The 15,834-nt window shown below is 56.6% G+C and overlaps 1 protein-coding gene across 2 annotated transcripts; it reads right to left on the reverse strand.

Moving 5' to 3' along the window:
- Positions 1-202: 202 nt before the first annotated feature.
- Positions 203-9,950, reverse strand: GFAP (glial fibrillary acidic protein). 2 transcript variants are annotated; one of them, XM_040497816.1, is made up of 10 exons: positions 9,473-9,950; positions 8,409-8,469; positions 8,120-8,215; positions 7,020-7,181; positions 5,707-5,832; positions 5,252-5,472; positions 4,635-4,678; positions 4,164-4,283; positions 2,433-2,518; positions 203-1,789 (listed from the first exon to the last, which is right to left on the reverse strand). In XM_040497816.1, the coding sequence occupies exons 1-10, from the start codon at positions 9,931-9,933 to the stop codon at positions 1,748-1,750; spliced, it is 1,419 nt and encodes a 472-aa protein (XP_040353750.1). In that variant the 5' UTR covers positions 9,934-9,950; the 3' UTR covers positions 203-1,747. The 2 variants fall into 2 exon arrangements, with proteins under 2 accessions (XP_040353750.1, XP_040353751.1); XM_040497817.1 differs by lacking the exon at positions 4,164-4,283.
- Positions 9,951-15,834: the final 5,884 nt, after the last annotated feature.

Below are 15,834 nucleotides of genomic sequence, written 5' to 3' on the forward strand. Positions count from 1 at the left end.
AGGGGGGAGGGGGGAAGGGCACCAGGGCTGCCATGTGGAGCAGGATTGGAGGTGGGATTTGTCCTGTGACTGCTGCCACAAATGGGGTTTGGGGTCTCAAGATGATCAGTAATAAGAAGCAAGTTGAATCTTGTCCAAGGCTACTTCCTGCCCCCTTCCCCAGCCCCAGCCTCTCCTGAACAGATCTGAGTCCACTCCCGGGAAGGACATAGCAAATGTCTTTATTTACTTCAGTGACTAAAGGCTGCATGGTGCCCTCAAGGTTGAAGGTTAGCAACAGTGGGTGGCTGGGAGGGAGGGGGAAAGGGCACCAGGTCTTAGAAAAAGGGAGGGACTCTCACTTCTCTGGCCTTAACGGGGTGAGGGGGACCATGGAGCAGGCCCTCTCAGCCCTGTTTCCGGACACAGAGAGTCCTGTGCCTGCCCACCCCAACCCCAATCTTCCCATGGAGCGGTGCAGGTGCTCTGGGTGGAAGTGTCTGCCCTGCACTGCCCCACCTCCAGACTGCAGGAACACAAACCAGAGCCTTTACTCTGCTCATGCCTCCCATTTTCTAAATTATAAAATAGGGTGCTACCTACAATATGGGGATACATTTTGTATTTGATAAAAGGCGCTTGGGCTAGGGAAAAGCAGTGGGTCATGGAGGGTGGAGAATGTCAGATATGTGGCAGTGGCTTCACTCAGCAGCCTTTGCTGGGGTCTGGAGGCAGCAGCAGCGTTGGCTTAGAGGTTGGGTGGAGGGATTATGCAGCAAGAAAGGAGCCTTTAGAACTGGGACAAGGTGTGCCCTGCCCCCGGGGCCAGCAGCCCCCCTCTCTCTTATTTCAGCATTTTCAAGGGGATGAGTCACTTCCATGATTCCCACAACCCAGAGGCCAAGTGTAACTGGCCATCCACAACCCCCATCTCTGATGTCTAGCATCATCCCAATGGCCTCCACCATCTCCACCTGCCTCCCCTCCAGCATTATGGAGGGAGGACTCCTGGGCTTGACCTCTCTGTACCCAACCTAGAGGTCAAGCAGCTCCCCTCTACTCCTTCTCAGCACCCCTTCCCTCTCCACTTACACTATAGATCCCCCAAGTCCTGAGAATCAAGCTCCCACATGCCCATGGCATGCCGACAGGGTGCCCACGTGGCAGCTCAGTGGGACTGAGACACTTGAATCATCACCCAGGAGGCCCTTCTGGGATCTGGGCAGGCCAGGTATTCTGTTCGGTGATTACTCCAGGTGGCAGGATGGCCCCACCCACTCTCAGACTGCTCAGGGTCAGTCTAGAAGAAGAAACCTCTGTGGGGATTTCCCTTTCCTGTCCCAGGGTCTCCTTCTTCTCCAGCAGCCCGAGGACACTCAAAGGTCCACTTCCCAGGTACCCTCAGGGACCTCTGGCTCCGCCAACAGTTGCCATGACAACGGGGAGTAGGGAAATCCAGGTGATTTATTGGGGCCCCTACCTTCCCCCACTTCTCTCCTTCCTCCTAGTTCTAACCCAAGCTGCTCACCCTTTGGGGTGAGTGCCTTGTTAGTTGGAGTTACTGGGTGCAGGGGGCAGGGGGTGCAGGCCTAGTACTGACAGAGCTTAGGGCAGCGAGCTGGCATAGAGACCGAGGGATGAGGGGAACAGCTGGGGTGGGTGGGAACTTGGGTCTGGGGAAATCAGCTATCCGAGACGGGGACAGCAATCCCATCTCCTGCTCAGGCCTCTCACACTATCGGGTAGGGGCCACCTTGGGGGTCCTGCCTCACATCACATCCTTGTGCTCCTGCTTGGACTCCTTAATGACCTGCAGGGGACAGAGAAGCGCACAGCACATTAGTTAGGGGCCCACACAGACATCAGGCCCACTACCGCTAGGCTATGTGACCTTAGACAAGTCCCCAGCTTTCCTGGGTCTTTCTTTTCTATGCTGGGAACCAGAATTCTCCCATGCACTTGTCAGGAAATGAGGTAACACCTGTAAGCACTTAGCACCATGCCTGGCACATGGTGGCCTGGTATGGTAAGATTAGCCAGTACTGTTGCTGGCATGATGGCAAGGCGGTTGTGCCAAATCCCCTCTTCCCTTTCCTTTGGCGGGTTCCTTTTATCAAGCTGCAGACTGAAAGATGGGAGTGAAAACTGCTAACTTTAATTTTCTTCTTCTCTCCCCCAGGCCTGGTGCTGGGGGCATCTGAGTCAGGGTGAGACGGGGGAAGACCCGTCAGTGCCTAGGCACCCAGGCTCCCTAGAACTGCCAGTGGAAGGGATAGGGAACTGAATTACATCCAGGTTCCTTCCCCTCTTCCAGAGCCTCCCTGGGAAGCTTTTCCGAGTGATTGAGAACCTTCTCTGTGCCAGTTCAGGCTTTTTTCCAAAGCCTGGCTTCGAAAATTCCTGGAGGCAGCCAGAGCCTGATGGGGCCAGAGTCTCAGGCCTGCCCTCCTTACCTCTCCATCCCGCATCTCCACGGTCTTTACCACAATGTTCCTCTTAAGGTGGCCTTCTGACACGGACTTGGTGTCCAGGCTGGTTTCTGCAGACATGGGGACAAGAGGCCTGTGGGCTCTTGGGTCACTAGACATTTTCCCCCACCCCCAACTTCTCTATGAAACCCACAATCATGAGGATTGAGTATGAAAGTCTATCCCAACCAGGCAGAGAGGGCCTAGGATCCTTCATTATTATTATTTTTTAAATTTTATGTTATTATTTTTTAATATGAAATTTATTGTCAAATTGGTTTCCATACAACACCCAGTGCTCATCCCAACAGGTGCGCTCCTCAAATATTATTTTTATTTTAGAGAGAGGAGGAGAGAGCACAAGCCAGGGAGAGGGGCAGAGGGGGAGAGAGAGGGAGAGAGAGAGAGAGAGAGAGAGAGAGAGAGAGAGAGAGAAATGCAAGCAGGCTCCACACTCAGTGTGGAGCCCAATGTGGAGGTTGATCCCATGACCCTGGGATCATTACCTGAGCTGAAATCAAGAGTCGGACGCTCAACTGACTGAGCCACCCAGGTGCCCCGGGCCTAGGCTTTTTCAAAGGGGATGAAGACCCCCAAAGTCCCCATGGTGCTAAGCAAGGCCTGGATGCTCCATCCAGTGCTCTGCTCACTTTCCTGGCCTGGCTGCATTTCAGTCCCTCTGCAAGCCGTCACCTGGCACCTGGCTTTCTGACCACCCAGCACTGTGCCAAGGAAGGAGCACATGAGCTTTGAAATCAGGCAGGCCAGACCTCAAGTCCCAGCTCAGCCACAAGACTGTGGGCAAGTTAATTTACCTCTTCCAGCCTCAGTTTCCTAATCTGCAAAATGGGGATGATGGGGTCTACTTCTCTAGGTGGGAATGAGGAGTCCTTTAACTGAAATAATGTATGTTAAGTGACTAGCATGTTATTAGTGCTCAATAATCGTGGGTCCCTTTCCCGTTCCTGTTCCCCTCTTCTACTTCCCTCTGCCAATTCTCTGGGCCCTACTGACCCTTTACTGTTTGGCACCTGGCAATATTACCTCGACGACCCACTCTGCCTGGTTAAACTTCTGATACTGAACTAAGCCCTGGGGGATACACATATCTAGTGTTCCTAAATTTCTGGAGCAGAAGATTTTTTTTTTCCTTAGACAAGAATCATTTGAGGGCCACTTACAAGTAAGAAGTCATTTAGGTCCCCCCTCCCCCCCGAGAGGAAAATGTAACATGTCACACTAATATTTAAAATTAAGAGCAGGGAGCATAAAACTTTATCCACTACGAGAGCAGCAGTCCAGGGGGAAATGATCCTCTGGGCTGAATCAGCCCTGAGCTGAGCCATGGAGCCTTGGGGACAGACGAATCAAGCAGAGAACCTGGCCATTGGGCACAGCAAGACCCTAGGGGCCTCCCGGTGATGAGGAAGAGGAAAGGCAGAGGTTGGCGTTTGTTCAGAGGCCCCAGAGCATCTCATCTGAGCACCAGAGGACATATCACTTTGAACACCAGCCAGCTCTGCTAGTTTAACCTACATTTACTCTGTGCCAGGTCCTGGGCTGGGCACTGAGGTTGCTGGGAAAATGACACAAGTTTGGCCCTTTAGGGAAAAACCTGGGAGGAGGAAGCCCGAGAGGGCAGGGAAAATGGGCTTGGTGAGGCTCGTTCCCCGACAAGCTGAGAAAAGCACTGTGTCTGAGAGGCAGGCTGCTAACCGAGAGCCGGCGGGGCTCCATTTACAATCTGGTGAGCCTGTATTGGTATAACTTGTATTGTGAGCCTTTTGAGATGTCTTGTGACCTTGTGACTTTCCCCTTCTTTGGTGCTTTTGCCCCCTGTAGTGACAAGCAGTTAAAAAACAAAAACATAAACATAAAACACTGAGAGGAGCAGAGCTTGCTCAGGGATCTGCGGATAGGACAGAGGTTGAGACCTTCACCCGGTTCTGCTATAGGATGGGGTGCAGGGTTAGGGAGCAGGACACAGGGCAGAGCAGGACAGGAGCAGCTGCGGGCCCCACCTGGAATGCCCTGGGATACTGTGTTCTGGCTGGAAGCTCTGTGGTGAATTATGAAGGCCCCCTGGGCCCCTATGCCCTGGTCCTTGGCCCCACGCCAGAGCAGCAGCCCACACGGGGCAGGAAGCGGGAATCCAACACCCTGCCCACAGGGCCCTGCTCTACTGACCTCGGATCTGCAGGTTGGAGAAGGTCTGCACGGGAATAGTGATGCTGAAACACAGCAAAGGGAGAAGAGTGACTGGGCTGCCCAAGGTCATCCCCAGGTCAGGTCCCGGTCCAGGGTTATCGTGACAGCCTGAGGCCCTTCTCCTTGCCAGGAAAGGCTCAGCCCATCTCCTGGATTTCCCCAGCAGCCAACATGCTCTCTGGGGCTGCAAGAGTCTGCAGGGGGCTGGGGTATTGTCTGGGAGGGGAACGTGTCTTTTGGAAGGACAGTGGAGGCCCAGAAGATGGCAGAAGGGAGGAGGAAGTGGTGAAGAAAGTTCCGAGGAGGCAAAAGAGGTCAGTCGAGGGAAAAGAAGTTCAGTCTTCATTGGGAGGGTGGGGAGTGAGCCTTTTAGTTTGGGGGGTGACCCAAGTCCTTGCCCTGGGATCTCATGGATTGAACTGAATGCATTCATTCATTCACCAAACATTTATGGAATATAACTGTGTGTTAGGCCAGCACTGTGCTGGGTACGGGGATAGGAGGGGACTGGACGCAGGCTGTATAAGGCAGTCCCTGAAAGGAGCAAGGAGAGACCAGGGAGGGGCAGCAGGGAGGATTGACTCCCTAGGGCTCACCGGTTCTCCTCGCCCTCCAGCAGCTTCCTGTAGGTGGCGATCTCGATGTCCAGGGCCAGCTTGACGTTCAGCAGGTCCTGGTACTCCTGCAGATGCCTTGCCATCTCGTCTTTGAGGCTCTGCCCCTCCTCCTCCAGCCGGGTCAGTGCCTCCTGGTAACTTGCCGCCTCCCGTGCGTGGCGCTCATCCTGCTCCCGCATCTGCCTCTCCAAGGACTCGTTCTGTGGGTGGAGCGGGCTGGTGCCTCGGGGTAGAGTCACACCACCCCCACCCATCCCAGCCAGGACCCCTACCCTGCCTCTGCCCCCCCCCCCCCCCAACCGCCAAGTAACTTTTCAGAGCCCCAGCCCTCAGTCCTGGTGCCCGCCCCTGGCCCTTCTCTCCAGGCTGCAAGGCTGCAAGGGTTGCAGGTCCCCCCTCCGGCTTGCCCACACCCGCTGAGGCCCCGCGCTCACTGTGCCGCGCAAGGACTCCAGGTCGCAGGTCAAGGCCTGTAGCTGGCGCCGGTAGTCGTTGGCCTCGTGCTTGGCCTGGCGGAGCAGCTCAGCGTTGCGGGCTGCGGCGTCGGTCAGGTCTGCAAACTAGTGGGGAGAGGATCCTAAGCGGGGGCGCGGCTGGGCTGCACGTCTGGGGCGCACGGCTGGGCGGGTGGGAAGGCATGGTCTCTGGGAAATCAGGGAGATGGGCAGGACCCCAGGCTTGGTGTCCAGGTCTCCCCCAGGACTTTGGCTCTGGGTGGGATTATTCCCATAGACGGAGACCCAGGGAGGGAGGGCACACAACGCCCTGTAGGTCTCCCTCACTGAGCACAGTGCTTGGGCAGGGGACAACTGAACAGATGGTATTTGCCACAGAATCCAGAATCTCCTGGGTTGGCAGCTCTATCCAGGAGCCTGAACGCTGTCCTCCTCTGCTGTGGACAGGGGGTTCTGGTGAGCAGAACCCCAGGTTCTAATAGCCCTCTCTCCCCCCAACTTGGAGTGAAGCTCTCATGGCTCCATCAGGCCTTGACCTGCCCAGAACCATCACTGGCTTCTGCCACTGATACTCCTCAGCTTGGACCCTGGACTAGCATCCCCGGGCCACTGCCCCTCCGTGCTTTCTTGCACTCAGAATACCCCTTCCCTCTTCTCTTCAGGTCCTTAGGCTGCTAGTCTTGCCGAGCCCAAATGCCCTCCCTTCGACAATATCCACCCACCCGCATATAAACTCTGCCCAGCAGTGTTCTCTCTGGACACCATATTTGGGTGCACATCACATCTCCCTGGTCGAACATGTCTCTGTGTCCTGGGGAGTGCTGACAGGCAGTGGATGCTCAGTAACCCAGGACACAACAGAGGCATCAAGAATGAAGGCTCCCAAGGGCAATGGGTAGGGTTAGACACCCAGTTCTACCATTTAGGAACCGTGTGACTTTGGGCAAATTAGTTAACCTCTCTGGACTCCAATTCTCTCATCTGTCAAAGAATAGTACCTTCTTCATAGTGAGTAAGATAATGCCTGCAAAGCACAGGGCCTGGCATACAACAATGTTGGCTAGCAATAATAGTAGCAGGAACAGTAATAATGATAATTAACAGTCATGATAAGTACTTATTGGAAGTTATGACATCTGTGTGGCCCTGGGGAAGCCACCTCACGTCTCTGGTGAAGGTCAATCACCCGAAGAGGATCCTCTCCCAGCCTTCTCCACCCCATTCCCCCATTCTTTTGTATGGAGCCAGGAGGGCTGCCTGGAGGAGGCAGGCTGGCCCACAGTCAGGGCTACCTTGGACCGATACCACTCCTCTGCCTCATGCATGTTGCTGGCCGCCATTGCCTCGTACTGCGTGCGGATCTCTCTCAGGGCTGCCGTGAGGTCCGGCTTGGCCACGTCCATCTCCACATGGATCTGCTGCCGGGCCAGCTGCTCCTGAAGTTCCTGCACCTCCTGGCCAGGATGAGAGAAGGGATGCCAGGGCTTGGGCCCAGGCCGCAGCTGGGGTTTCCCCACAATGCTATGCCCTTGTCTGCCTGCCCCGTGGACCCTGACATTGGCTAAGGGAAATGGGACAGTCCTAGTTAGAGGCAGTGGCATGGCACGGGCTAGGTGAGGCAGAGGGTCATTTGGGGGCCTCATGGTCCTCCCAGGTTTGGCCAGGCAGGAGCACTGCAAGTGTGCCTGTGGGTTTCCAGGTTCCATGGAGTTGTGGATTCCTAATCCGTAATCTGAAGTCAGAGCTCAGTGGTGTCTTTTAAAAATAAATAGCTTTAGGGGCGCCTGGGTGGCGCAGTCGGTTAAGCGTCCGACTTCAGCCAGGTCACGATCTCGCGGTCCGTGAGTTCGAGCCCCGCGTCAGGCTCTGGGCTGATGGCTCGGAGCCTGGAGCCTGTTTCCGATTCTGTGTCTCCCTCTCTCTCTGCTCCTCCCCCGTTCATGCTCTGTCTCTCTCTGTCCCAAAAATAAATAAGCGTTGAAAAAAAAAAATTTAAAAAAAAATAAATAAATAGCTTTCACTTAAATGGAGACAGGTGGCAGTGGGGGTGATGTCAGAGAGACTGACTGTGTGACCTCAGCAAGTTCTTTAACCTCTCTGGGCTTCAGTCTCCTCCTCTGTGAGAAGGAGATAGTACTGGAAGGGTTCCTACCTCACGGGGCTGTAGTGAAATAAAAAATGAGAGAGACAAGGCCTGTTATGATTCTCAGCAAGTGGGGTGAGTGTGTGAGAATCTTACCAGGGGCTGAGGATGCTCTCTTGTCTCTGTCTCCCTCAGCCTGTCTGTCTCTCTGTCTCTCTGTCTCTCTCACTTTTGTTCTGTCTGTCTTTGTGTATTTCTCAATCTCACCCTCTCTGTCTCCATCGGCTTCAACCTCGGTGTTGGCCTTACCTCCTCATGGATCTTCCTCAAAAACCGGATTTCCTCCTCCAGAGATTCAATCTTCCTCTCCAGATCCAGACGGGCTAGGGTGGCTTCATCTGCTTCCTGGAGTAGGGAGGGTGCAAAAGGCTGCTGGGACCCCAGACTCCTCTTCCCCACTCCCTAGCCTTGTCTGATCCCACCTTCTGTGGCTGGGGAGAGCAGCACATTGCTCTGGAGGGCTGGGCTTGGGGGCTGTGCTTGGGTGAGCTGCCCTCAACCCCTTACCCCCCTCCCTTGCCCCTCCCACCCCCCTGACCTGTCGATAGGTGGCCAGGTTGTTTTCAGCCTCCAGCCTCAGGTTGGTTTCATCCTGGAGCCTGGGGTAAGGGGACACATTCCTGGGTCCAGGCTCTTCTGAGGATCTTGGACCCCTGCCCCAGTCTCCCTGGAGGTGGCTGCCAGAGAGACCCTCTACCCCCTCCCCCCACCCCCAGGACCAGTGGAATGGCAAGAGAAGTGAGGGACAGAGGGTCCTAGACAGAGCCTTGACCAGGAGGGTGAGCAGACAAGGGCCTTTGCTTTAACTCATTACTGAGGTGCCTTATCGAGGTTGGTGCACCTGCTCCTGCTCACACAGGCCCCTCTGCCGGCGCACACTCACTGCCGCATGCACAAACACACTCATCCTCCTGCACTTGAGGGCACACACGCATGCCCTGCCAGCTCAGCAAAACACCGTGTCCCTGGGGTTTCCTCTGACTTTTGGAAATGAGTTTTATTAGAATCTCTGCTTCATAGCTCTGCAAGCTGAAGTGGCCTGACCAGGGTCATAAGCAGGTGACAGGCAGCATCACCTGTGTTCTGAAGCCAGGCCTGCCTGCTCTCTCCCTCACCTCCTTTCCCCCAGAGCCCAGTCCCCCTAGTGCGCACCAGTCTTCTTTTCCCGTTCCTCCTCTGTACGGACCTGGGCTCCACAAGGCCACCAGGCCCTGCCGTGAATGAAGTGCAGAGACCCTGCCTGTGGGGTCCCTGACTCTTCCCACAGAGCTTGCCCCAGTGGGGAGGTGCTGAGAGTGCACCCAGTGGGGAGGTAGGTGCAAAGGGGTCTTTGGGTGGGTCTTTCCCCACCCAGTGGGGAGGTGCAAAGAGGTCTTTGGGAATCAGGTCCCTGAGACTCTAAGCCCCCTCCCAGGGCCCTCCGGTCATCTTGGGGAGCGAGGACAGCCCTTGCCTCCCAGAGGTGGGGCAACAGAGGGGCCGAGGACCATGGAGGCAGAGCCCCCTGCCCGAGACCCGGCTGGCCCACAGTCACTCCTGCTGGAGCTGGCGGGGGGCATCTTCCCTGTTCATGTGGTCCCTCTCCCTGGACCCGCTCCTCACTTCTGCCTCAGGGTGCCCAGGTCCTGCGCCAGATTGTCTCTCTCGACCTCGAGCCGGGCGCTGTTGGCGGTGAGTTGGTCGAGCCGAAACCTTAGCTCCCGCAGCTCAGCCTGGTAGACGTCGGCCAGCTTGGTGGGCTCCTTGGCCCGCAGCTGGTTCAGCTCCGCAGCCAGCGCCTTGTTCTGCTGCTCCAGGAAGCGCACCTTCTCAATGTAGCTGGCGAAGCGGTCATTGAGCTCCATCATCTCTGCCCGCTCACTGGCCCGGGTCTCCTTGAAGCCGGTGTTGAGGGCCCCGGCCAGGGAGAAGTCCACCCGGGCCGGGAGCGGAAGCGGCATCCGAGCCAGGGAGAGGCGGGTGCCCGGCCCCAGACGGCGGCCGGAGGCCAGGCCTCCCCCCACCATCTCCGAGGAGGAGACGTAGGAGCGGCGAACGGCTGAGGTGACCCGTCTCCTCTCCATGCTGGCCCAGCTCTGTCCGCTCCTGGGAAGCGACGGCTTTATGGAGGCGTGGGCCGGCCTGGCACCGCCCAAGCTGCCCCTGGCAACGCCCCCTGGCATAGCCTGAGGGGGAGGGGCTGGGTGACAGCTCGGCCATGGGGAGAGCTCTTCTCACCCCACCGAGGTCACTGTGCCCAGAGGCAGGGCCTCCTGGGCACGCCAGCCCCAGCCCGGACACAGACAGAGGTACTAGTGGGCAGTGCCTGGGGCCGGATGCTGGGTCTGGGGCCCTGACCACTGGGTGAGGAGGCCCTTTCTCTGGGAAAGTGGGCCAAGAAAGAGCTGGACCAGATGACCTCTGACCTGCTTTCCACTTCTGAGATCCCATAACCCAGGCCTTCCCTACTCAGCACTCCCGCTTCAAGTGGCCGCTAAGTGCTGGGACTTTGGCAAAGAACAAACCCAGTTCCTCCACAGCCTCCAGAAGCAGCCTCCAGTTACAGTTTCCTGCCTAGCCCCATTCCTAGCAGACTGTTGGACTCCTCCCCTCGGAACACAGGCATCCCACGTTCCTGCTTTCTCCCCTTTCCCTGAAAGTCTGGGGCTGTGGGCTGCAGTTGGACACCAGCCCTTTGTCTAGAAGGTCAGTGAAAGTCCCTGTCTAGCAGTGGGGGGGGGGGGGGTGATGGAGGGAACGTGGAACCCCCGAGGGGGCAAGAGAGGCAGAGGCTGCATTCCCTGGCCTTCTCCCTGGGCCACACTTAAGCTCCTGCCTCGGTCCCACCGGACTCCTGTCCCCCTTGCTCAGCCTCTCTGCACCCCTGCCCGGAGCCGGCCTTGACAGCTGCACAAAGCAGTTATGGATGAGCTGGCTGTCCCGGCTCCTGTCTTTGTTCCTACATCACCCTGTTTCTCTAGCCACCCCTCACCTCACTTTCACATTGGAGATTTATCTCCTTCGAGTTCCCACGCATCTGGCTGAAAGGATGGGAAAGGTCTCTGGGGATGGGTCAGTTTGGGAACCCAGGAGCCGCTGGGCCCATACTAGGTAGCCCAGGGCCTGCGCCCTATAGCCTGACGCTTCAGATCCACCCCCCGCTTCTGTTCTGATCCCTCAGGGCCAGAGCCTCACCCAGGCCCCTCACTCATCTGTGTCCTTGGACTTCTGGGAAGCGGGCAGCCTTCCTCTCCCCACCCCCCTGCTGCCCATGCCCATGCCTGGGCCTCTGATCCCTTCTCCTGGGCACTTGCTGAATAGAGCCTTGTTTTCCACCACTGGTCAGGGCGCCACTCAGAGAGGGCAGCCCCTGGGGGGCTGTGTTGTCTTTATCCCAAGATGCCAGGCTGTTAGGCAGAGTACAGCCCAAGCCCCCAGCTCAAAGAGCTTCTCGGAAGCATCTGAGGGGGCTGGGGTGCAGTGGGGAGCAGGCTCTGTGCCCATCCCTGACTATTGTGTCTGTGCCAAGGTGAGTCATTCAGTGGGCACAAGGAGAAGGCCCTGGGGTGGCAGGGGGCGGCCAGTCCAGCTCTGCCAGGTCTCCAGCTCTGTAGACAAGGCCTGGCTGCCTGCCCCCTCGCCAGCTCCCAGAGCCCGCTCACACCCCTGAGCTCCAGTCCGGGCAATGCCTCTTACCCCACACTGGGTAGATGCTCTCCATTCGGGCATGTTATGGGCTGCTTGCCGAGGTTTCCCCTGTGAGTCCCAGCACAGAGAGGGGAGGCGAGGGTCCCTAAGTCTTCAGCCACACCTGATCCTGGACCTGAGCAGTAACATGGGAAGGGAAATCTTGAGGAGGGGACGCCCCATGACTTTTGATCCTGCTGAGGATTGGGGAGCTGGGAAAGGTCAGGGGACATTACAAGAAGAACAAGACTGAGGGCAAACCCTCGTCCCCACTATTCTCTGTGTCTGGGAGCGGCTGTCCTTCCAGCTTGCCGGGCAAGTCACAGTGTGCGGACTTCTCTCTCCGTTCCAGTAAAATCTAGTTGAAGGGAGTGCAAAGCCATCTTGGAGGGAAAAGATGTCACAAGAGCAGGAAGGGCTTGGCAGTGAGGCTCACTGAATCGCACCTGTGTGTGTGTGACACAGCACTTGGGCAGCAGCAGAAGGAGGCCCCCCTTCACCCGCTTCGGCCACCTGCCCTGGACCTGTGTCACCCAGGCTTCTCGCTCCATCTTCAACCTCCATCTGACCCTAGACCCATCCCCCACGCCCAGCCCTTAACCATCCGAAGATGTCCACACAAGACCCAGGCTGGTTGTGGTCATTTGCCAAACTTTCATTATTTTATATCACACATTCATCGTGAAAAAATCAGAAAACACAGATAAGCAAAACAAAAAAGTTCAATTAGCCATGATTTTGCCACCTGGAGATAATAAACACTACCAGATTTCCCCCCACATCTATAAATTCTTGTTTTTTTTTTTTACAAGTGGGCTCATGCCGTACAAATTATTTTGTAATTTGTTTTTTTTTTTACTCAGCAATATGTTGTGAACATCTTTACATATCAATAAATATTTATCTACATCATCATCTTAACAGCTGCATGGCTCTCCACTGTATGCATTCATTTGCCCAAGCTTTATTGTTAGACACACACTCATCCCCCGCCCCGCCTCTCTCTCTCCCTCTCTCTGTTCTAGATCCCACTATGCAGCCCAGTTGCTTCAAACACATGCAGCTCCCAACATCCCCCACTACTCCCATCCTTCTGGCCTGGCTGAGGCCCCATCTCTGCGGCCCCTCCTCTCTTGCCTCCCTAATCTAAGGGCCTCACCATCCGAAACCTCAAGCCAATCCCTAGACTGATTTCTGGATAGACAACAGAAAGCTGCAGGCCTTGGAGAGAGGATGCCTGGATGTCCCTCTGCAGGGCCTTCAGCCAAGATGTGCCCCCACTTCAAGCCAAGGTGGGGACAAGATGGTCTCCCACCCCCTATGCCCCTCCCCTGTGTCAGAATCTGCCAGGATGCCCTCCTGCTTACAGGGCCCAAGTGCCTCCTGGGACAGATCAATAGCACACCTGGCCTCAACCCACACACCAGATGCCTAGCGTTTTCTAAATTTGCCAGCTTCTAATTCAAGCCACTAGACTGCTGCCCACTGGCTCTCCTTGTGCCCCTGCCCAGTTCTCAGTGCCTGGCACAGCATGGCAGTCAGCAAGCGTGGGTGGGATGAAGAGAACTTGGGTCTCTCTGGTGGACTCCTTGGCCACTACTGAGTCCATCCATCCCATGTGGGCCCCGACCCCGAGGAAGGGAACCAGGCCCTGGTGGCCACTAGATGGCACTGCGCAGCTGCCCAGGTTCAAGAAACAGCAGGGCGCCGCAGAGGAGAGAACATGGGTCTCACAGCTGTGGGTAGAGTTTCTAAAACCCACATTTGTATCACCCAGAGGGATCACTCCATTTATTCTCTTGAGTTGCTTCTAACTGCTATGACAGTGCCCTCTAGAGGAGAGCAAGGCCATGGGCATTCAATGGCTATGTGATCTTGGATGACTTCACGAACTTTCTCCGAGTCTCCATTTCCACACCTGTAAAATGGGGACTCGCCGCACTTACTTCCAAGGTGGCTGTGAGGATAAAGTCAGTGAAAGCCGGACACAGCAGTTGCTCTACAAACCATAGACTCCATTTAATAACACGTCCCTGGTGCTTTACCTATTTACACGTTAGCAATGGGGCGGGCCTAGAGGGGCCAGAGCTGGGTCCTCCAGGGGGCGCTGGCATGTCTTGTTAGCTCCACTGGGGGTGGGGAAGGGACAGTGTATAGGTACCTCCCCAGGACAGTTACCTGGGAGTATGGAGAGGACACAGGGGGCACCAGCCAGTGAAGAGAGCATAGGAGGCAACACCATTTGCCCCCAGACCACGAGTTGTGTGTGGCTTTGGGGCTGCCAGGAGACAGGTGTGAATTACCTCTGACTACCCCGGAGTAGCAGTTCCCAGCTTGCTTTCCCGCCTCCCTGACTCCCCCCAGGGGCTCTGTCCCTCCATCCTTGCCCTTCCCCAGCCGTAGACTTGAGGCCCACAACTCCATTGGCTTGAGAAGCTCTGGTGTTTTTATATTTTATTTTATCTTTCTCAAGTAGGCTCCACACCCAACGTGGGGCTCGAACTCACGACCCGCAGATCGAGTCGCCCGCTCCACTGTGAGAAGATCTTAGTGTGTCAACATGTCCCATCGGAGTGGGTCTCTCCTGCACCTCAGCCTGAGGCTTCCCAAGGAGAGGGGCCCCATGGATAGGGGCTTCCTGATGTTAGGACCTATATCTTTCCATCAGAATGGAGTCTCCCTAACAATATGGTCCCTCAGGACACCCTCTCTTCTTGGATGGGAGCTCCCTGATGCAAGCACTCATGGTTCACCGTCAGACAGGAGCTCCTTGAGGGCAGGGACTGTCTCCCCTTTTAGCCGGAGAATGGCTACCTCAGGCCCTGGCTGGTTCCTTCTCCTGTCATCTGTCAGCCTGTGCCAAGCCAGCTCTGCTGGTGAGAAGTGCCCAACTCCTGTGGCTGGGAAGTGGCCCAGCTCCTGGATGAACCCCCAGACTCCTTCCCCTTCCTCTTTCCTGGCCGCTGTCAGCTCGTGGTTGGAGGCATCAGCTCACTCACCTTCACAGACCCAGGGGCCAGGCTGCGGCCCTGGGGTTAATAAACTTGGACCCTTTTTCTCCCCGCCTCTCCCCACCCTCCCGGGCGCTTCAGCCTGCCCCCCACTTTCCAGCCTCTAACCCTGAGACCTGCTTTTTAATTGCTTTCCCCGATCTGTTCTGCTCCCTGCTCCCCTCTGTCTCCCTGCCTGACTGAGTCCCTCTGGGAGGGTGAGAGGCAGGGGCCAGATGTGTCCCTGGTGGGAGGAGAGGGCTGGCAGGCAGCCTGTTATTTCCAATCCAGTGGTCCTCCAAATGGACAGGATGCTCCAGGGAACAGGGGTGGGAAGGCTGTAGGCGAGTTGAAGGGAACACTTAAGGAGAGCTAGAAAATACAGCCATGGTCTCCAGGCCCTTGGAGTGGGGGGGGGGGGGGACTCTGGTCGCTTCCTCCCCCTACAACCTCCATCCCAAGCTCTCCGAGGTCCCTCTTCACAAAAGAACCACGGAGGAGGGGAAGACAACCATGAACTAGATTCTGTCTGGGAACCAGGATCCCCCGAGCTTAGCTAAGAGACAGAGAGGGACATTCCTGGGAAAACTGGGAGACAGATGAGCAGGGGCCTGAGATGGAGGACTGCTAAGTTAGCAGCATGCCCCACCCCCTCTGGTGACAAAGTCCCCTGTGGGGGCCGAGCTGATGGCTGGGGGTGGGAGGACCCAGGGGGAAAAGCGGGGTCCCTCCTGTTGACAGGTCCCAACAGTGAAGGAGGTTTGGGCTTACACTCGGGTGAAAGGGACAGGCACCATCCCGACTCCCTGCGTGAAGGGACAATGTCTTGTTCTGTGTCTGCAGCTCCTGGCACTGAGCCTGGTTCTCTGAATCGGACAGGACTTGGTACCCCAGTGTGGGGTCCAGACACCAGCTTCGGGGCCTCAGGTGGGCAAGGAGATGGGTGCAGAGGGCCTGGGAAGAGAGTATTCTAAACTCCCAGAAGTGGAGTGAGGGGCTCTGCCCAGAACCCCAAGGTGAGAGAGGCCAGGTGAAGCAGGAAGAGGGGCCTTAGATCAGGCTGGGCCTGCAGTGGATGGGGGGGGGGGGCCATTGATTGCCGTGTCTCCAGGATGACTCTCTTTATGTAAGAACAATCCAATCTCAGAACCTCATCGCTGCCCACGGAGGTCAGCTGGGAGCTGGCTGTCAGCTCGCTGCCCCCTCAGCCCCGGCCAGCTCCCTGCAAAGCTGGGACCAGCCAGGCTGCCTCCTGGCCAGCGGGACACCGTGCAGCGAGCACTCCCAGCCCGACCTCCTGTGATTGAG

The sequence above is a fragment of the Herpailurus yagouaroundi genome, unplaced genomic scaffold, assembly GCF_014898765.1.
Source record: "Herpailurus yagouaroundi ecotype Mexico unplaced genomic scaffold, PumYag 189, whole genome shotgun sequence".
NCBI classification, from domain to species: domain Eukaryota; kingdom Metazoa; phylum Chordata; class Mammalia; order Carnivora; family Felidae; genus Herpailurus; species Herpailurus yagouaroundi.